A 21914-nucleotide genomic window follows, 5' to 3' on the forward strand; every position below is an offset into this window, starting at 1 on the left:
ATAATAAACACAAGACGGTTCATAGTAAAAGAAAAGACTGCAGAGAAAAAAAAACTTCTTGCATCTAACTGCTACATCATGCTCCAAAACTTTTGTAATTTACATTCTTGTCTCATCAGCACCTGGTCACTTCCATCACTAGGAGCAGAGGTGATTTGGAGATGCCGGTGTTGGACTGGGGTGTACAAAGTTAAAAATCATATAACACCAGGTTATAGTCCAACAGGTTTAATTGGAAGCACACTAGCTTTAGGATTGGACTATAACCTGGTGTTGTGTAATTTTTAACTAGGAGCAGAGGGAGGGATAGAGTTTTTAAACAGAGAATCTTGGTACATTCTGAATGGCCAGTGATAGGAAACAAGCGCTCCATGACCACCACAACTGTCCCTCCACTGCTCTAATCAATGGTGACTTGGTTTAGGTTAGGCTTGGCGTAAGCGTAGAAATGCATAAGATGCAATGATAAAAGGAAGGCAACAGGCTGTTGGGATTGTAACAGGTCTGAACCAGTCCAGATGTTCCAATTCCACCTTCATCTTCCAACAGAGCTGTCGGCCTCACCAAGAGATGTGTAGAAAAGCTTATGGGGCCAAATCTGACAGCAAACACATTTTACTAAGACTACAGTAATGAATTTATTTGATTGTTGCCTTGGTGCGGGAGGGGGGTGGGTGGAGAAATCCAACAGCATACATCAAAATACTTGGAGCAATAATGCATTTGATGATTATTTTCATGGACATAATGAACAGAAGTATGAGGAAAAGGCAAGAGATTGGCACTAGGTATAGAACCAGTGCAGGCATGATGGGCCAAATGGACACCTCTACGGTGTAATGACATGGATGTTCATAGTCATATCTGATCCAGATTAGAACCAGCAGTCCTCAGATGTGTCAGCCAAGACAAACAGGAACCGGAGTTGGTTTCCATAGAAAATTGTAATGTTGACCCTTCCCCCAACAAAACCCAGTTTATTTGGTGAAGGACAGAAGTTTGATGCTGGACCTTTTCTCGCCAGGTTGCTAAAGAATTGCAATCAGTAGCCCCCGAATCTTCCACTTTATTTGCATCCATAGTGTGGATGCAAGAAATTTATGCAGCTTTCCAAGAACCTAGGATATTACAGGAGCAAGCCCTTCGGCACCAAGATTTCCACTGACCCCTGATGCCTTTCTAAACTTTCTAAACTAAAGCCTTTTGCCGCTACTCTGTCCATATCCCTCTATTTTCCTACGGATTGACACATCTGTCAAGGTCCTCTTCAACATTGCTCTCGCATCTCTATCCCTCCCTCTGCTCACAGTGATGGAAGTGACCAGATGCTAATGAGGCAAGTACGTAAAGTATAAAAGTTTGAAGCTTGATGTAGTAACTAGAGGCAACAAGTTTTGGTTTCCTTACTTGAAAAAGGATAGGACTGGCATTAGTGGGAGTGCAGAGGAGATTCAATAGGTTGATTTTGGAGTTGAGGGGGTTGGTTTATGTGGAGGGACTGAGCAGACTGGGATTATATTCATTGGAATTTAGAAGAATGGGGGTGGGGGGGGATCATATAGAAACATGTCAAATTATGAACAGAACAGATAAGATAGAAGTAGAAAGGATGTTCCCACTGGCGGGCAAAATTAGGACAAGAGGGCATAGCCTCAAGATTAGGGAGAACAGATTTAAGACTGAATTGAGAAGGAACATCTTCACTTAGAGGGTTGTGAATTTGTAGAATTCCCTGCTCAGTGATATAGTTGAGGTTTCCTCATTGAATGTTTTTAAAGCTAATATAGTAATTTTTTGAACAGTAACGGAATTAAGAATTATGGTGATAGGACGGGTAGGTGGAGCTGAGGCCATGAAAAAATCAGCCATGATCTTATTGAATGGCAGAGCAGGCTCGAAGGACCAGATGGCCTACTCCTGCTCCTAGTTCTTAGATCTACTTCCACCACCTACTCCAACAGCACATTCCAAGCACTTACCACTCTCTGTAAAAATTCTACCTCTTATCTTCTTTAAAAGTTTCCCCCTTCTACCTGTGCCCCCTAATAATTGACATTTTTACCTGGGAAAAACACTCAGGCGACCCATTCCATTACTGAGACTAACTTTCAGTCCCTAGTTTACTAACTGGATTTAAATTCCACACATTTCAGGTGGTGGGATTTGAACCCATGTGCCCACAGCCTTCGTTTGGGTCTGTGAATAATGAATGCAGTGATAATACCATTAGGCCACCAGCTTATAATATTAGGTATCAGTATGCAATCCTTGTTCTAGTAGTTCTTATTCTGCTATGGAAGGATATTAATCCTTCATTTAATATAAAAATGTATTTTCAGATCAGACAATGATTTTGAAACAATACGGAAACAAGAGCACAGTAAGAAACTGTTCTGCAACACTGCAGCAAATTATTCAAGTATTCTTTAACTGCACCACATTACTAAGAGGCATTTGAACATCATACAACAGAATTCAACATAACTCAAGGTGATAAAGTGTCTCAATGAATTCTTATTTCTATTAAATTAATGCCTTCTGGACAAGAAAGATGAAACATAGAGAAAGGAAATATTTCTAGAATTGCCACAATCACACAATAATATATTTTTAAAAATATCACTGATCGTCCAACCTTTAATGCAAAGTGGCCTAGCTGGACAAGGTTTAAGAGTATTGCTGTGGAATGGTTACCTAGCAACAAATAACTGACAGCATGAGACTAAAGTCCAGAGCTTGAAGAGGAGAAAAAGAGAAGAGACAAAATAGTCCCATGTATAATTAACCTAGACAAGAGGGTTATTTTTTCAAGAATACCTTAATAAAGCAGCAAGCATTTGTCAGCTCAATACTTGCCTTTACCTCCCACTTGGAACCAGTTTCTTGTTACATAAGTCCATCAACTTGACAAGAAACAGTCGCCCTGCAACAGGAACTGGCTGATTAGAGAAAGGCCCAGTGCCAAAATATTATTCACAAGGAAAAGCAGAGTCTGAAAGAACATTGTGGAAAACATTTTCAGTTGTACTTTGTATCCAGAAGTTCAATATTTGTATGTATTTTTAATTAAAGCTATGAACTGTGCATAATGCTATGGCAATTTTTTTTTCCCAAGAAGCAAATTGCATGAAGAGACCAAGATGAAAATAAAAGAATGTTAGATTTGGACTTTCACCACAGATTTGTAAGACTGCACTGCAAGGATCTGCAACTTGGCAGTAACCATCTATGGCACACATCACCCATAATGCTAACAAAATACAGTGACAATAAAGTCTAAGGTAACTCACAGCAACATGCCTTCCAGACACCACAAATACACTCAGTTTCAACATAATTCAACAGCACAGACCATCAAACTGTGAAAGCCCAACTGGTTCCTATAGGAAAATGAGTCTGGTCTAATCAAAACTCCAGTCCTTCACCAACTTATTTTACTCCATTGTACCAAAGGGGCAGTAAATGCCAGCCTGCCCAGCAATACCCACATCCTGAAAATAAACAATAGGTGCCAGGCCTGATGACAAGTGAACTGTGGCTTAAACAAAACAGAAATTGCTGGAGAATCTCAGCAGGTCTGCCGTATCTGTGGAGAGAAAAGAGAGTTAATGTTTCAAGTCCAGTGACCCTTCATCAGGATTAGAAGCAGCTATTGTTTATAGTAGGTCCAGAGAAGAGGAGAAACTAGATAGATGACCGGCAGGCCGGGGGAGGGGGGGGGGGGGGGGGGTTTGGGTGGGATGGGGAGAACTATGAATAATTGAAAATGGATTGGTCGATACTAAAAGCAACCCATTTCATGACTGGACCTGGGCAGGTGAGTTAAGCAATAGACATGCTCTAAAATGTTAAAGTCGATGTTGAGCCCTGATAGTTGGAAAGTTTACCTTACTATCCCAGCAGCCTCCACATCCAAAGGATCATTAGCTGCCATTTTCCACCACCTCCAGCAGGATGCCACCACCATATATATTCCTCTCCCCTCCCTTGTCAGCACTACGCAGAGACCGTTCCCTCCAGGACACACTGGTCCACTCCAAACATCTCCCTACACACCATGACATCTTCACAAACATTCACTTCCTGTTTATTTCCTCCTTCCTCACTACCCAAGGACCCAGACACACCTTCTAGGTGAAGCAGCGATTTACTTGCACTTCACTCACTCTAGTCCATTATATCTGATGCTCACAAAGTGGCCCCTTCACATTGGGGAAATGGAATGCAGAATACCTACGCATGGCAGGCATTCCACCTGGACACCTTACACCTTACAGCCTTCAGGGCTCAACAAGTCGAGTTTAGGAATTTTACAGCAAGAACACCCCTTTTTTTCTTATTACCTCCCCTAACTATGCCAGGTTCTGTCATGAAATGGCTTGCTTTTCAATGCAGCCAACCTGTTTTGAAGTTTAGTACTCAAAGTCTCCATTATTACTCATCTAGCTTCTCTTCTTCCCTAGCTTAGTATCAATCCCTTTGTCTGCCTATGCCTTTATTTTTAATCTTGCTCTCACTCTCTCTCTCTCTCCCGGGTCCTGTCTACCTATCTGTTCACTCCTGACCCCTTCCCCCCACTATCAGTTAAATACCACTTTGTCCAGGCTGCTCCTAGTTCTAAAGAACCGGACTCAAAATTTTAACTCTGTTTGCTCTCCACAGATACTGCCAGGCCTACTGAGTTTCACCAGCAATTTCTGTTATTGCTCGTTTCCATTCTCCAGCATCCTTTGTTCGATTGTAGTATTAATCATCTTGGTTCCGAGGTCATTTCAATATTTAAGGTCAGGGTCACAGACACAGAGGAGTACTTCTGTGGAGTGAAAAGGCGACTGAGAGGATATTGAGCAGGAACTAGAACCAGTTTCATTTGCTCTCCCTCCCAGGCAACTTGGGTGCACAGTAATCAGAGACCAAACAACATACAACACCAAAAATGTAATGTAGTTGAGCAGGCAGCCAAATGAAACGCAGCAAAATTCCACAGACACTGGGGTAAGGGCCAAATCATCTGTTTTTAGGATGTTGGTTGATAAGTAAATATTGCAAAAACAAAATAAAAGGAGATCTCAATGTTTCCCCCAACAAAGAGGGAAATTAAGGCCACTGTTCATTCATGGGATATGAGGGCATCTCTGGCAAAGCCAGCGTTTACTGCCTGTCCCTAATTGCCCAAGGGCAGTTAAGAGTCAACCACATTGCTGAGAGTCTGGAATCATACCTAAGCCATAAGGATGGCAGTTTCCTTTCCTAAAGGACATTCGTGAACCAGATGGGTTTTGCCAATAATCAATAATGACTCTTCATTCCAGATTACAATCGAATTCAATTTCCACCATCTGCAGTGGCAGGATTCAAACCTGGGTCCCCAGAGGAGTCATTCTAAAGAGAGAGTGCACATCTGACAATACAGCACTCCCTCAACACAACATGATACAGCCAGTCCTAACTGCCTGCTTGAATGCAACGTGAACACAAAGCTTTCTGACCTAAAGCCAATAACTAGCACCACTGAACCACAGCTGACTCAAAGAACCAAGTGCTGTACAGTAGGCTGCCACTTTCTTGCATCCCTTTGCAAAACTCAGCAGCAAGGGATATACTAGGTTTGAAATGAGCAGTTGAAATACAGTCACAATTGACAGAGAAACAGCCAACAAGCTGTGCTGGAGAACTTCTCCAGGAGCTGTGGGGACACTGGGAGAAGAGGGGTTGGTGCTTCAGCACTTCTTCGGTTGAGATGGTACAGGTCAGAAACAATCTTATCTGGGCTGCCGCTCCCAGACAGAAATTTAAATTGTTACCAGCAGCCCACACCGGGGCCGATCTTTGTTGCTCTCAGACCAATTCGTATGTGGAATTCGAGGAACTGATGCTCGAGTGGCTGCACACAAGCAGCTCAGTCAAGCTCTGGGCCGCGAGTCAAAAAACATCAAACTCGTCTGTCAGAAATTCTGGGCACGTTTCCAACCCTGGCCTTATTCACAGAGACTCAAAACAGAACACAACGCAGGCTCCAATGTTTGACCTTCCTCCTTCCCCTTGCAGTGAAACTATCTATGGTATTTCCTCTGCATTCCTTCGCAACATGGCTCCGCACAGCAGGACAAAGGCAATGGGGCTTCTCAATCAGGCAATTAACTATCATTAAATCAGAGCAAACTGTCAAGTCTTTGCTATTTAATGCACATTTAGGACCAAAGCGGGATTAGTGGACAAGAAGAGAGGTCGTTCTGCATATACGGAGCCTTCGAATCACAGAAACGTAGAACAATGCAGCACAGAAGGAGCCCATTATTCCATGATCTCTGAGCCAGGCCTTTGAAAGAGCTTTCCAATTAGTCCCACTACACCGCTTTTTCCCCAAAGCCCTGAAAATGTTTTCGTGTTAACCATTTACCCAACTTCCATTTGGAAGATTACTACTGAATCTGCTTCCTTTAAGGCAGTGCATTCCAGACCGCAGCAACTCACCACGTAAACACGTTTCCTCAAGTCATCCGTGGAGTTTTGTTTTTGCGAATTACCTGCGTCCTCTGATTAGTGACCATTCTGTCCAGGAAAATAATCACTCCTTATTGATTTCATCAAAACTATTCACCATTTGTGAACACCTCTGTCATTTATACAGCACCTTATATGTCCATTAGATGTCCCAAGGTGCTACACAGGGGTGGTTTCAAAACATGAAACATAGGAAAGGTAGCAGTCACATTATGTTTAGCAAGGTCCCAAACAGCAACATGATAATAACTGGGTATTTTTTTGTGCGACAGTAACTGTTGGATAAATCACTCTGCACACCTGGGATAATCCCTTGCTCACTTCACCCGACAAAGCAGGCAAGACATTGGTTTAACTTTTCATCTGAAAGATGACTCCTCCAACAGTGCAAAACTCCCTCAGTACTGCAGTCCTGGGATCTGAACCCATTAATTCCTAACTCGGGGTAAACATGCTACCAACTGGGCCACTGTTGATCTGGAACTAAAAAATGGCTAGTGGACTTAAGATACAGATCAACCATAATATGATTTGACATCAGAAAACACTCAAGGGGCCGAATGGGCTTGGTGAAGCTAGCTGTCAGTGATGACCTGGAACAAAACCTGTCAATGCACACACAAGTGTCATTTCAGAGTCCAAGGGAAGCGTAGGTCTCGAAAAGGAGGATGATCAAGTAGGGTCAGTGCAGACGTTGAAAGTGTTCATGGTGAAATGGCTGAGAGGGAGTTACAAGGCCAAATTGTTAAAAGTGGAGAATTATGATCGCTTCAATTAGATTTAAAGACCCCCATGTCCTTATCGTGTGGGGTGAACTGCTGAGAAATCTGTGGGATCTGTCAAGATCATATTTACTCTTTGATACATGCTGTGGGCCAGTCTATTACTCAAACTTACTACATGCTAATTCTGAGTGCTAAAAATAAATAGTGCATGTATTGTAGAATATTCGGTATAATTTACTATCATTTGTTTAAACCTATGGTAACTTGCAGCTTTATTCTGGTGGCAAGTCCCCTGAACCTCACCCATGGCCTACTTCAAAATAAAATTACAAGTCCCAAGCCAGACTGTAACGTAAATTTTGGGATTGCAACATAGTTTAGTGGCCTGCATGGGATTTGAAATCTGCAGACAAAGATTTCATGGTGGATTTACTTCACAGACTGAAGACCAAAGTGGCTTTGTCAGTTGCTATGATCTTTTTTGGAGAGGGAAAATTTATCCATGAGTGATTTGCAAAATTTAACCAACAGCAAGTTAATAGCAAAGGCAAAAAGGGTGGATTTAGAGTTAAAAACAGGGATTAAGAAAGTTAAAAAAGAAATCAGAAATCAGAAATTGTGAGCTTGAAAGAGAGAGGCAAATGTTTTCACAAGAGATGTTGGCAATGGAGGAAAAAAAATCAGCAGAGAAAAAGAGAACTTCAGAGGGAGAAAATAAATGAAGATTGAATGGAAAAAAGAGGAAAGTTGCGGTTACAGACTGAAAGACAGTCTAATTATTTTAACGAGGATGGAAATTAGAAATTTAATTTAAACAAAAATCTTCTTTTGTTTCCTAAAAATAGGGAAGAGGAGTTGGAGCTATTTTAGAATTAGAATTAGAACTAGTTTTTTTTTAAATCACGAGCAGTCAAATGAGTGCAGTGAAAAGTTTGCAATGGCGCTACCTTAGATACAAGGTACTGGGGTACAGGTTGTTCTGCCATAAGTTGCTTTTCATTAACGCAAATTCTCTATAACGTGATTAATGAACCGGAGACACTGTTTCTAAAGCGTGAACTTTTAAAACACGTGTTGGCTGTAACACAATTACATTGCCAACACTTTACGTGATGTTCCTAAAGCGCGATTTTTCTATAATGCAAGGTTGCACAAGAGCACAACCACTACATTATAGAGGAACTACCTGTGCAGATACTTAAGTATTTGGTACAAAATTGAAAGATTAATTTAAAAAGTCCAGCATAAGAATAAAAAGGAAAGAAAAGTACTCAAATGACAATCTTTTTCACCCAAGCCAACACCTATCCTCCAGACCGCACCGGGCCAAGTCTCCAGACTACACTGGGCTTCAAAACCAGAGACCTCAACTCCCAGTGGCAGCCTCCAGCCCAGGACGTGCCTTCTCCCTGCAGTGACATCTGCTTTGGGACTCACCTCGAGGACTCCCATACACACTCACCTGGTCTGGGATTCTTGTTTGAGAAAAGCACTAAAGATCTGAAGTGATCAAAGGACTCATATTCTGTTGACCATAAAGCACTGGATGTTTATTCTAAGAACATCCCTTCAGTCACTGGAACAGTTAGCACTGTGACATTTGATGCTTATGAAGAAGCTACCAATTAAAGTTTAGGACAGTGAACATTAAACCCACGAAAAAAAAGAGCTGAACATTTTGAGATTGATGGCTTCACTCATTGAAGTTTGAGCAAGCTTTTGTGAATGAAAGGGAAACCATGATAATCAACGAATTGAGGAATAGCATTCCAATAATAATTAAGTCCCATATGGATGGGCATCAAGTAACCAAAGTCAAAGTCAAAGAGGCAATATTCTCAGAGTTGCACATCCAGTATTTCTCACAGACAGCTAAACATTTGTAACTTGTCATATTGAAACCAAGTAGGTGGAGGAGTAGATGAGAATCTAGCTTTAGGCAGCGGACAGAAAGTGTACTAGTTGATAAACATGATAGTATAGCGAATAAAAGCATTGCTAGGAAACACATATTTACAACTACAAAACCAAATATATACAAGTAAATTGTGGCAAGTGGAATGGTAAACCAACAGCAATAGGAATGTTCAGGAGTCTTTAGAAAATATAGGAGCTGTAAATGAAATGGATGTTAAAGCAGTGGCATTGATGTGAATTTCCACAGAGAAAGCTGCATCAAAATGTGAAGCTTAGAAGGAACCCATGTGCCTGATGCTGTACAGTGGGAATAGGTAGGAATGCCAGAAATAAGTCACACATGTATTGTCGATTATATAACTGCTCTTACTTTGTGGAGTAGTGTTTGATCTTATTTGGCTAAAACTGTGGAACCTTGTAGCTTTCTTTATTTTGTAAGTAACCTGGAGCTCTCACACTTTGTTTTAAAATAAAAGGGACTAGCCCTTGACCAGGCTGCAACATGGGTTTTGGTGGTCTGGTCACAGATCCAACTCATCCATACCAACCAGATACCTTAAATTAATGCAGTCCCTTTATCAGCATTTAGCCCATCCAGATACCTTTTAAAATGATGTAATTGTACCAGCCTTCACCACTTCCTCTGGCGGCTCATTCCATACATGCACCACCCTCTGCTTAAGAAAGTTGTCCCTTAGGTTCCTTTTAAGACTTTCCCCTCTCAACTTAAACTCCCCTCTAGTTTTGAGCTTCCCTGTCTTGGGGAAAATGATCTTGGCTATTCACCCTACCCATGCCCCCTCCCAATGATTTGATAAAACTCAATAAAGCCCTCAGCTTCAGACACTCCAGTGAAAACAACCCCGGCCTATTCAGGTTTCTCCCCATAGCTCAAATAGTAACACCAGTCAGCCAAGGATAAGCTTCTGTCTAAGGGATAGGATTCCCCCTCCTCTCAGACAGCAATAGTACGGGTCAAACCCCACTCCAACAGTTATAGCATTCTTAGAAACTCATTTCTGATGATCAAGGTAGCTCATACAACCTAGTCACCACACAGAAGTAACCACCTCATCAACTGCTATTCAGTAGTTGGACTGTTCAGTGTTGGACTGTTGCTGCTGTACCCAAACAAGTTGTTCACTAATCCTCCTATTACATTCCTGTAGAGGAGAGTCCAAAGACGTGAAAAACAACTCAGTGAGCCTCAGCCAAGATTAACAGGTGGCAGAAGGGCTGGCAGGAAGCGAGTGTGGGTGCACGCATGTGGGGAACACACAGCCATTTACCCATCGCCCCCACACTGGATCCACACCCCAGCAAAATGCAGCAAGTGAAAAGTACCTTCACCATTTTGACTGGACTATTAATTTTTACGATTGTTATGACCCACGCAGCATGTGACATGAAACACTTTGGGCTACCCAGATAATTGCAACCATTAGTGTATAGCCAATTGGATTAATTTATCTGTATGTGCAAGCACGTACATTTTCAGCACCACCTCCCCACTACAGTGGCTACCCAATCTCAATCACTTAGACGAAGCTGGACACTGATCAATGCAGTGGATTGGGAGAAGGGGAGGCACAGGAAACCATCAAGTGCCATCTACTATCAAGTCTCAGTGCCTCAGAAATATCAAAAAGAGAGATGGAAAATGTTGACCTTCAGTCACCAACAGAAAAGCAATGTCTTTGGGAGGTAACTGGCAATGAGTGAGAGTCAGTCAGTACGACAAGGGTATAGTGAGTTTTGAACAGTGAGAGGAATGGACTTCTCTGCATTTTGTAGATATATTAATCTCCCAGTAACTCTGACATCTAGAGTGTACTGACCTCCATTATAATTGTGACTGCACTTCAAACATATTTCATAGACGGTTAGACGCTTCGAGACACCAGGGCAAAAGTGAGGACTGCAGATCCCAGAGTTTAGATCAGATGGTGCTGGAAAAGCACAGCAGGTCAGGTGCATCCGAGAAGCAGGAAAGTCGACATTCCTGATGAAGGACTTTTGCCTGAAACATCGATTTTCCTGCTCCTCGGATGCTGCCTGACCTGCTGTACTTTTCCAGCACCACTCTGATCTAAGCTTTGAGACACCTGCAGATCATAAACGTGCAACAGGAAAACAAATCTTTTCTGGTGTAAAGAGAAAGCCAGCAAAGAGTGATTTCATTTTATTAATTTACTAACCTGGTCATGTCCCTCATTCACCCCATTTTTTTTTTCAAAAACGGCAACACAAGCATTCTATGCAGGACAGTGGCTCTGCCAATTAGATTAGATTAGATTCCCTACAGTGTGGAAACAGGCCCTTTGGCCCAACTAGTCCACACCAACACTCCAAAGAGTAACCCACCCAGACCCATTCCCCTAACCTATATTTACCCCAACTAACACACCTATCACTACGGCCAATTCACCTGACCTGCACACCTTTGGATTGTGGGAGGAAACCAGAACACCCAAAGGAAACCCACGCAAAGATGGGGAGAATGTGCAAACTCCACAGAGACAGTCGCCCAAGGCGAGAATCGAACCTGGGTCCCTGGCACTGAGGCAGCAGTGCTAACCACTGAGCCACTGTGCCACCCCGGCACCAAAATTGCAGCCAGGACAGGAAGTTTTGTCTTGGATGACAGTGTTGTGGAGGGGCAGGGGAGCCATGGACACAAGATTGCTGTGAAGACCAAGTGTAAGTGGAACACAAAGTACCAAGTAACACCAGACAAGAGTATGGCCCTTTTCCAAACACAGAGTAAAACCACTGCTTGAAGTCACAGGAATGCATAAAGGCAGCTGCCTTTTGAATCTAATGTCCTGCAGTAAGCAGTTTTGAAGTCTGAACAATTTTCTCAATCATGATTGCGCTTAACAGTCTGCAGACAGGGGGTGGAACTGCACGTGTTGCCAGTAACCTAGTTATTTGTAAATGGCCTCCGATGAGTAAACACTGTTGTCTAAGGAAGTCAGGACTTGAAAGAAAGAGAGTCAACCATATCATGAGTAGGGGTCCACCCTTCAGGATATAATGAATTGCTTCTTGAGAGGAACTAACCAGTGTTTGGTTCTGTGTATCTGTTACCAATGCAGAAAGAAAATGTTCTTGTCAGACTATTGTGAACTTGCTCTTGAGTCGAGCCTGATGCCTGACAAAAAACTATCATGTATCTGCGATGCAATGCAACCAGCTATTAAGTAAAACGTTAAGACATATCCTGTTGAGTAAGACTAAGTCTGCCTTCTGTCAAAGACTTTGAGTGGACAGCCTTCCTGATATGATATCAGTAGCCAAGACTAAGCAGGAGAGGGGTTTGGCAGCACCAAATCTGCTCAACATATCCCAAACGAGTCCCGAAACCAACATTTACAAGAAACACTTCAGGAATTGCTGGACAAAGACAACCACAATCCATCAAATTCAGCTTCTGCCATTCGGTTAGTCGCATGATACATCATAATGAAATGGTTGACCACTCAGTGACCAACTTCTATTCATTAATGCACAACAGACTGAACATGATATAAGGAAATCCCAGTGGTGGAGCTGGGGGGAGCCACAATCAGAGTTACACAGCACAGAAACAGACCCTTTGGTCTAACTGCAAGATGGCGCCAGATGTGGTCAACTCCTTGCGAGCTCCTGCATGCAGATCTAAGTTTCCTATTTCCGACAATCATTCTACACTGTTTAAACTTAATAGCATAGTTATTAGTAATTTTTAAAAGTATGTTTTATCTAAATTCAAGTTTGAAGCTCCTCTGATAGCATTCGCCTGTACCTGTGTTTTGGTTTTTGCTGCTGTTTACCTATTATTTACTTATCAATGCTATTAACTAGGTGATCTGCCTGCATTGCTCGTAAGACAAAGCTTTTTACTGTGCCTCGGTATATGTGACAATAAATTCAGTTCAACTCACCATGCTGACCAGATACCCTAAATGAATCTAGTCCCATTTGTCAGCATTTGGCCCATATTCCTCCTATTCATATACCATTTAGATGCTTTCTACATGTTGTAATTGTACCAGCCTTCACCACCTCCTCTGGCTTCTCATTCTATACATGCAGCACCCTCTGCATGAGGAAGTTGCCCCTCAGGTCCCTTTTTAAATCTTTCCCTGCTCAGCTTAAAGCTTTGCCCTTTTGTTTTGAACTCCCCTACCCTGGGAAAAAAGACCTGGGCTACTTACCTGATCCATGTCCCTCACAATTCCATAAACCTCTATAAAGGTCATCCCTCAGCCTTCATGCTCCAGGGAAAATAGCCCCAGTCTATTCAGCCTCCCCCTACAGCTCAAGCTCTCCAAACCTGGTCGAACGTTCTCTTGTTTCCAATTGTAGTAATCCTACTGAATAACAAACCCAGGGTCCTGTGTTACAAAGCGCCATCAAAGCCCTCTTTACTGATAGGGCTCGTGTAGTTGGGTGCCACTGACAGATCAAGCAGCTACTGTGGACATGTAAGTTAGATATGCCATCTTGGACTTGATTTCCCCTTCACACAGGCAGCAATATGTACACAGTGTTAGTAAGGTAACAGAGCTCAATTATTGCAAGTGTTTCAATATTATAACTGGACTAGGATGCTCCCCCCAACAGGGCACTGATGACAGCATTCAGTCCTAATAGCCAATAACAGAATGTCAATCAGGGAATCCCTATAATGATAATTTACCCATCTCATGACTCTGGTTGACAATGGCTCTTAATGTTGACTTTATCAACTGGCAGGGCCCATTCTAGATGCTGCATTCGGGATGCGATCCAGGAATCTGATTGAAACTAGGTCATCGTACCCTTTGGTGAATTCATCTGTAACCACCAGCTGGAACTGAGAGCTCTTTTGTTTTGGAAAAGGGAAGGAGTCAAATTTGAAGCCTCCAAGCTGGGGTGGGAAACTTGATGAGGGCAACTCAAAAGTGGTCTTTTAAAAAGAAAAGCCTGAACAAAATTGCTATCCTTCCCTGGGCTGGCCTACATGACCCCAGAGCCACAACAATGTGGCTGACTCTCAACCCCAGATGCCCTCATCTTGTGAATACATTAAAAGTAAACTGCCTGCAGTTAGAGTTCCTGACCCTTTAAAGGAACAAGATCCTGCACGTCAGAATACCCCCCACTTGTCTGGATGGATGCATCTCCAACAACACTCAAGCAGCTTCACATCAGAGGACAAAGCAGCCTGTTTGACTGGCATCACATCCACAAGCATCCACTCCCTACACCACTGACACTCAATAGCAGCAGTGTGTACCATCTACAAGGCGCACGGCAGAAATCCAAACAGACAACCACTTCCATCTAGAAGGACGAGGACAGCAGTACACCACCCCCTGCAAGTTCACCTCCAAGCCACTCACCATCCTGACATGGGAATACGTCACCCTTTCTTCACTGTCGCTGGGTCAAGCTCCTGGAACACCCACCCTAACGACATTACCTCCGTACAGCACAGGGACTGCAGTGATTCAAGGCAGTAACACACCATCACCTTTCAAGGGCAATTGAGAATAGACAACTATTGCTGGGCCAATGAGAAAATCCCATATTCCCTGAAAAGATTCTTAAAAATACCTTCTGATATAGTCTAAACTAAGAAACTGGATGCAATTAATTGTCTGCAACATCTCTTTGACTCACTTGCATGACTAACAGGATGGCAGAAGATGAATTAGATGGAGTGGGTTTTTTTCAATTCCTTGTCTTCCTCTTTGATATTGGAACCAGAAATAATAAATGGCATGGCACTTGACAAATACAGTATGTTTCAGCAAACAAGTTGCAACTAAGTTCCATCAAAACCGAAACAGCATTCTGATCCTAACAACAATTTACTCTTCCATCTAACAAAACTGGCAAACTCACATTTAATTTTATGAACGAGCGTTGCTGTTTTAAAAAGCAGCTAATTACTTGCCACAGGTTGATAAGAAACTCGTTAAAACTTACATCGGAAGTCTGTTCGAGCACAGAACAAGAAGGTCGTAGATAAGACACACTCCAAAGACAGTGATGCCTGTCTCTTTAACCAACATCGCACAGGTACCGAGGAACAGGCTTAGCAACAGGAAGAATGGAGAACTGGTCGGAGGAAAGCATTTCCCAATGCAGGTACTATTCACGCTCCTACAGAGGAGAGAGAGAAACAATGAGCCAAGCAAGTCTCCGGTTCTTGTTCAGCTATCACTTCTGATAAAGAAGGCGTAATCAAAATTATGAATACATGGGGCGGCATGGTGGCTCAGTACCTCACAGAATCAGGGACTTGGCTTTGATTCCAGCCGCGGGCAACTGTCTGCATGGAGTTTGCACATTCTCCCTGTGTCTGCGTGGGTTTCCACCGGGTGCTCCAGTTTAATCCCAAAGTCCAAAGATGTGCAGGTCAGGTGAATTGACCATGTTAAAATTGCCCAAAGTGTCCAGGGATGTGTAGGCTAGGTGCCTCAGTCAGGGGAAATGTATAGTGATAAGGTAGGGCAACAGGTCTGGGTGAGGTGCTCTTCGGAGGGTTGGTGTGGACTTGTTGGGTCAAACAGCCTGTTTCCACACTGTAAGGATTCTATGATTCTATGATCTGCAGGTTAGGTGGATTGGCCATGCTAAATTGGAGGGTTTCAGCTATAGGGAGAGGCTGAATAAGCTGGAGTTGTGGAAGCCGAGGAGTGAGTGATCTGATTGAGGTTCATAAAACCATGAGGGGCATGTATAGGATGAATAGCCAAGGGTATTCCCACAGTAGGGGAGTCCAAAAATAGAGGGCATAGGTTTAGGGTGAAAGTGGAAAGAACGTTCTCACACAGAAGGTGGTGGGTATATGAGAGAGCTGCCAGAGGAAGTGGGGGAGGCTGGTATAATTACAACATTTCAAAGGTATCTCAATGGGTCATGAAGAGGAAGGGTTTCGAGGGATATGGGCCAAGTGCTGGCAAGATTAATTTAGGATATCTGGTCGATATGGACAAGTTGGACTGAAGGGTCTGTTTCCATGCTGTACAGCTCTGCCATTCTAAGTATGGGCTAATGACCCCCAGCTGACAGGAGCAGCAATTTTAATGGCTCCTGTTTGGGTCTAGTGGTATTCCAGTGTCTCCATACTGACTTTGGAAATTACAAATTAAATACTGAAAATTTGATTTCATATCTGAAATAGTGATCCATTTAAACAACCAATCACAACCAGGACAGATAATTAAAAAGGAAAGCTAAAATACAATGGACAGAAACAAGGAAATAAAAGAGGCCAGTTTACTACTGAAAAACCTGACAGCTCTGTGATGCTATGCTAGTGCTAAGGGAAAATGATGCAGCTGTACGTACCGAAGATAGGAGAGAAAAGCCAATAGGAAGAGGACACAAGCTAATACATCTGCTCGCCCCACAATGCCCGTCACCTGGAAAAACAAGAAACAGAGATGTCAGAATACATCACAAAGTCAAAATACAACAAGAGGGGGCCTCAGACTTTCCCTCAATTCCTCTTACATCCCTCCTGTCAACTAGAAACAGCTTCATGATCAGCTGCACGCATCCAGAACCTCTTCACCATGAAGCTGGAAGATTGCTAGCAAGGCTACCTGACAGTGAGCCGCCTCTTTCAGGCAGACCCCATTCCGAGGGGGGGGGGGGGGCGGGAACAGTCTACAAAGGGATAAACAGGTAGACAAAAAGACAGCCAGAGAAGGAGAACGTAGGAAAATCCACTTCGGAGGGAAGAACAGAAAAATGAGATTATTTCAATGAAGAGAGATTTTTGATTACTGCAGTAAGGAGAGAGCTTGGTGTCCTCATACACAAATAACACAACATTGGCAATGCAGGTATTGCAAGGCAGCAAGTAATTAGAAAGGCAAATGGAGTCTTGGCTTCATCGTGAGGGAGATGGAGGATGAAAATTGGGAAGTCTTACCATAGCTGCACAAGAGATGAGTGAGATCATGTGTGGAGGGTGCACTTTGGTCTCCTTTACTTGTACGTATTTGCATTTGAAGCATTTCAGAAAGGTTCGCGAAGTTCCCTGGGATGGAGGAGTCCTTTTATTGGGAATGGTTGACCAACTTGGGCTTTTAGTCACAGGTGATTAGACAGATCGTACTGGAATATAAGATTCTGAGGAGACTTGACTGGGCAGTGCTGAGGAGTGGTTTCCCTTTGTGAGGGAATCTATAACTAGGAGAACACAATTGCTGAATAACAGATAAAACCACAGGATGGAGGAGCAGAAGCCCATCAAATGTGCTCCACCATTCAGTGACATTGTGGTTTATCAGTTCAGCCACAACACCAACTTCCTGCTTTTCCTCCATTACCTTTGCTTCCCTTCCTGATTAAAAATTTGTCTATCTCAACCCTGAGAATATCTAATTTCCCAGCCTCTGCTGGGTGAAGAGTCCCATAGATTCACTATTCCTTGAGAGAAGCAATTCCTTCTCATCTCGGTCTTATTTAGGTGACTCATTATTCTGCAATTATGTCTTCCCACAAAGGGAAACATTCTCTCCACACCTACCCAGTCACGCTCCTCAAGTACATTTCAATAAGGTCACCTGCGCCTTTAAGAGATGGGTTCTGCCCAGTTTCTCTTGCAGAGGAGTGTTGTCACAGTTGTGCTGAAAGGCAGTTGGTAGAACTGCTGAGTTCTTCCTGGGTGTTTTTTCAAAATAAGGCAAAGGAATTGTGGGTGACACTGTGGCTCACAGCATCTGAGACCCATGTTCGATTCCAGCCTCAGGTGACCGCCTGTGTGGAGTTTGCACATTTTCTTCGTGTCTGCATGGGTTTCCTCCCACAGGTGTGCAGGTCAGATGGATTGGCCATGCTAAATTGCCCCATAGTGTCCAGAGGTGTGCAGACGAGGCGGTTAGCTATGAGAAATGCAAGGTTAGGGCAGGTCTAGCTGGGATGCCCTTCAGAGAGTCAATGTGGACTCAAACAGCCAAATGGCCTGCTCCCATACCATAGGGATTCGATGAATCAAGTTTGGGTGGGGTCAGGCTCACACAGACCCAGAGGACTTGAGTTAAGGTGAGGAAGTTTATGCAGAAGCTGAAAACCTGAGCTCTCCACTGATGGAGGGAAGTCTCACATAGACAGACTTCCTCTTAAAAATCAAAAGGAACAAATTGCACCTTTTGGTGTTTCTTTCTCCTGGACTAGAGAGAGAGAGATAGTATATGAAAATTATGAATGTGCTGCTGAGTTGCCTGTGCCAAGGATGTGTTTATGAGACGTTGTCTCTATTGGAACAGCTGATGATTAGTGATAAAATAATCCATTACCTTGTTAAGTAATTCAATAGAGTAAAGTTATGCCAATTCTTCTTTTTGTTGCATTTTAACTACGTTGTAAGAATAAAGGGTGTTTGGATTAAAGCTTTGCGGTGGACCAGTCAAATCATATCTGGAACACAGCATCTTACACTTGATCTTTCTAAAAATATAAGAGTTAGGGTGTGTCCATAATACACTTTGGGGAGGGGTTCCAGCCTGGTCCACAACACTCCTCTTATCTCATGTATGAGATGGAGATGCGTTGCATTGGATAGGAGAGTCTGAAAATGGGTTAATACTTGATCGAGTGCGATAAGCATCACGCACTGGAATGAGAACATGGAGAGAGAATAAGGTAGGATTCTAATTGGCCTACTGGCAGGCACCCTTCTGCTGTCAAAAGTGCTGTGGGGGTAGAGGACAGGTGGCATTTTACACTCATACCCCACCAGCCCCCATATAGTAAATGGCACTATCGAGATGTAAACATCTCTTCCTTCTTCATAATGGTAATGTTGTAAAAATCCATAACCAGGTCTGGCTAATTGATTATCAACTCTTGGGATATAGGTGTCCCTGACTCAGGCTAGCATTCGTTGTCTTCCCTAGTTGCCCGTTAGATGATGATGATAAGCTATTTTCTTGAACCGTTGCAATCCATTTACTGAGGTAGACCTACAATGCTGGGGGGAGAAAATTTTAGGATTTTGACCCAGCAACACCGAAGGAATGGTAATATATTTGTAAGTCAGGATGGTGAGCTGTTTGGAGAGGAATTGGCAGATGGATGTCCCCATGTATCTGCTGCCTTTATCGTCTTAGGCGATAGTAGCCGTAGGTTTGAAGCCTGAATTGAGGACAGACTGGTTCTACAATAGACACATTGCTAGACTTGCTTTCTTACTAAGTCAGTGAGGCACAACTTGACAGGGAGTAACATTGTAATGATTCAACCGCAAAAAATAATTGCTCTTTTTCCAAACAATATTACTCTTTTTTTATTGGTCTTGACATCCCCATGTCTCGCCTCCTTCCTGATAAAAGAAAATCCAAGAAGCTTTCATGAAATGTATACTTAAAGAGTGTAGGGAATAATGTGTGAGTCAATACTAAATTGCTTGGGAAATGATTCAGACAAATGGATGTGAAAATGGATCAGGAATCATTTGCAGGAGCTGAGCAATGTTAACATGGTCTACATTTCCAACTCACTTCAATTCCATTCAGGCATCGTAAAGCAGTCACATGAAGGGCTACAGCAAAAATAGGATCAATTTCAGCTATTCTCTGTGCTGCTAAATTAATCATGGTGGCTGCTCTTGTGAAGCACAACAATACTCTTTCCTGGCTGTAGTTTTCAGAATGATTGGAGACTGTATTTTCTTGGGAACAATTTAGACGGCAAATGTTGAAGGCCTGAAAAGCAGATATTCAGCCTTGATATCTAATTTCCAATGCACTAACGTCTGGGTACAAAATGAATATAAGGAAACTCCATGGTTGTGGTTGTATTCCTGATGGGGTTTACTTTCTTACACTGTCCAGTGATATTGATCTAAGCTACTCCTGCTTTGATCTTCAGTCAAGCCAGAGATCACTCGTCTGAGTTGGGACAGCCTTTCTGGCATGAAACTGAGCACAACACTGACAGGGTAAAAGGTGACTTTATTTGTAACTATAAACCTGTGGATGTTGGACTGGGAAGTTTTAAAGTCAGAGTCATTCAGCATGGAACTAGACTCTGCAGCCAAAACCTGTCAATACCATAGAGATGTACAGCACGGAAACAGACCCTCCGGTCCAGCTGGTCCATGCCAACCAGATATCCTAACCTAATCTAGTCCCGTCTGCCAACACTTGATCCATATCCCTCCGAACCCTTCCTATTTATATACCCATCCAAATGCCTTTTAAGTGTTGCAATTGTACCAGCCTCCACCACGTCCTCTGGCAGCTCGTTCCATACACGTACCACCCTCTGTGTGAAAAAGTTGCCCCTTAGCTCTCTTTTATATCTTTCCCCTTTCATCCTGAACCTATGATCTCTAGTTCTGGACTCCCCCATCCCAGCGAAAAGACTTTGTCTATTTACCCTATGCATTTCCCTCATGATTTTATAAACCTCTATAAGGTCACCCCTCAGCCTCCAACAATCCTGGGAAAACAGCCCCAGCCTCATCAACCTCTCCCTATAGCTCAAACCTTCCAAGCCTGGCAACATCCTTGTAAATCTTTTCAGAACCCTTTCAAGTTTCACAACATCAACCAGGTTTCCGAAACTAAAAATGGGTCCACATCCTTCTCAACCTTTCCTATCCATGGAACTTGCTCGAATGTCTTTTGCATGTTGTAGCTACACCCGCCTCTACCACTTCCTCTGGCAGCTCATTCCATACACACATCACCCTCTGCGTGAAAAGGTGCCCCTTAGGTCCCTTTTAAATGTTTCCCCTCTCACCTTAACCCAATGCCTTCTAGTTTTGAACTCCCCCATGCTAGGGAAAAGACACCTGCCATGCACTTTATCTATACCCCACATGGTTTGGTAAACCTCACTGAGGTCACCCCTCAACATCCTACGCTCCGGGGGGGGAAAAAAATCCACAGCCTATCCAGCCTCTTCTTTAAGTTCAAACCTTCCACTTCCAACAAGATGCTGGTCCATCTTTTTGCACCCTTTCCAGTTTAAACAACATCCTTCGAGAACAGAGCAACCAGAATTGGATGCAGTGCTCCAAGCGTGGCCTGAGCAAGGTCTTGTACAGCTGTAACAACTTGTTTACAACTTGTGAAAGAAGCATTGCATATTGTTGAGCCATGCAATACAACGTTGTTTTCAGAAGCAAAAAACAAAGAGAGAAGTCAAGGTTGGATGGGCTGAAGAAATGTGTGACCCCTGCAACAGCCCTCTGCTGCAGGGTGAAACATAAAAAAAGTAGTAAATGCCAAGAGCAGCAGAGTGTGAAAACACCCAGAGCCTGCAGACAGCATCTCCCCCTCTCTCTTTGTCTGGGCTAAGGAACAAAAATCCCAGAGGATTGAAAGAAATAATTAATACAAGAAAACACCCATGTTCACCTGATCAACCGTGGAACCAAGGGACAATCATCATTGTATAGAATACAGCATCTCACTCGTGCAAAAATTAAAAGAAATTGGAGAGAAAAAGGTGGTCAGGATATTTGGAATTTTATTTATACTATCTGCATGCATTGCTGTTAAACCATGTGTCTTTTGTCTCTCTCAGTCATAACTGAGTGTGTGTGATGTTTCAGGTTGTAAAGGGGTAGTGGTTAAATTGAATAAACGAGATCTTTCTTCCACTGTCCTTGTTAAAGTTAAGTGTGTTACAATAAATAGTTATTATTACTGTTGAAGAAAACCAAAGTGGGTAACTTTTGTGCTGAGTAGTAGTCAGTCAGGTAAATTGGGTTTTTGTGATCTTATTGGTATTTTACAATATTTCTACATTTGGTGATAACTTGTGCACGCT

General features: G+C 42.9%; 1 protein-coding gene across 1 annotated transcript in view; it reads right to left on the bottom strand.

Moving 5' to 3' along the window:
• tmtc1 (transmembrane O-mannosyltransferase targeting cadherins 1) overlaps positions 1-21914 on the bottom strand; it is a 171973-nt gene that overhangs the window by 119923 nt on the left and 30136 nt on the right. The window contains exons 3-4 of the mRNA XM_060839995.1: positions 16473-16546; positions 15105-15281 (exon numbers count right to left, since the gene is read on the bottom strand). Coding sequence (XP_060695978.1) covers positions 15105-15281; positions 16473-16546 — 251 coding nt within the window. The remainder of the gene's footprint in view (positions 1-15104; positions 15282-16472; positions 16547-21914) is intronic.

Source organism: Hemiscyllium ocellatum, chromosome 19, assembly GCF_020745735.1.
Source record: "Hemiscyllium ocellatum isolate sHemOce1 chromosome 19, sHemOce1.pat.X.cur, whole genome shotgun sequence".
NCBI lineage: Eukaryota > Metazoa > Chordata > Chondrichthyes > Orectolobiformes > Hemiscylliidae > Hemiscyllium > Hemiscyllium ocellatum.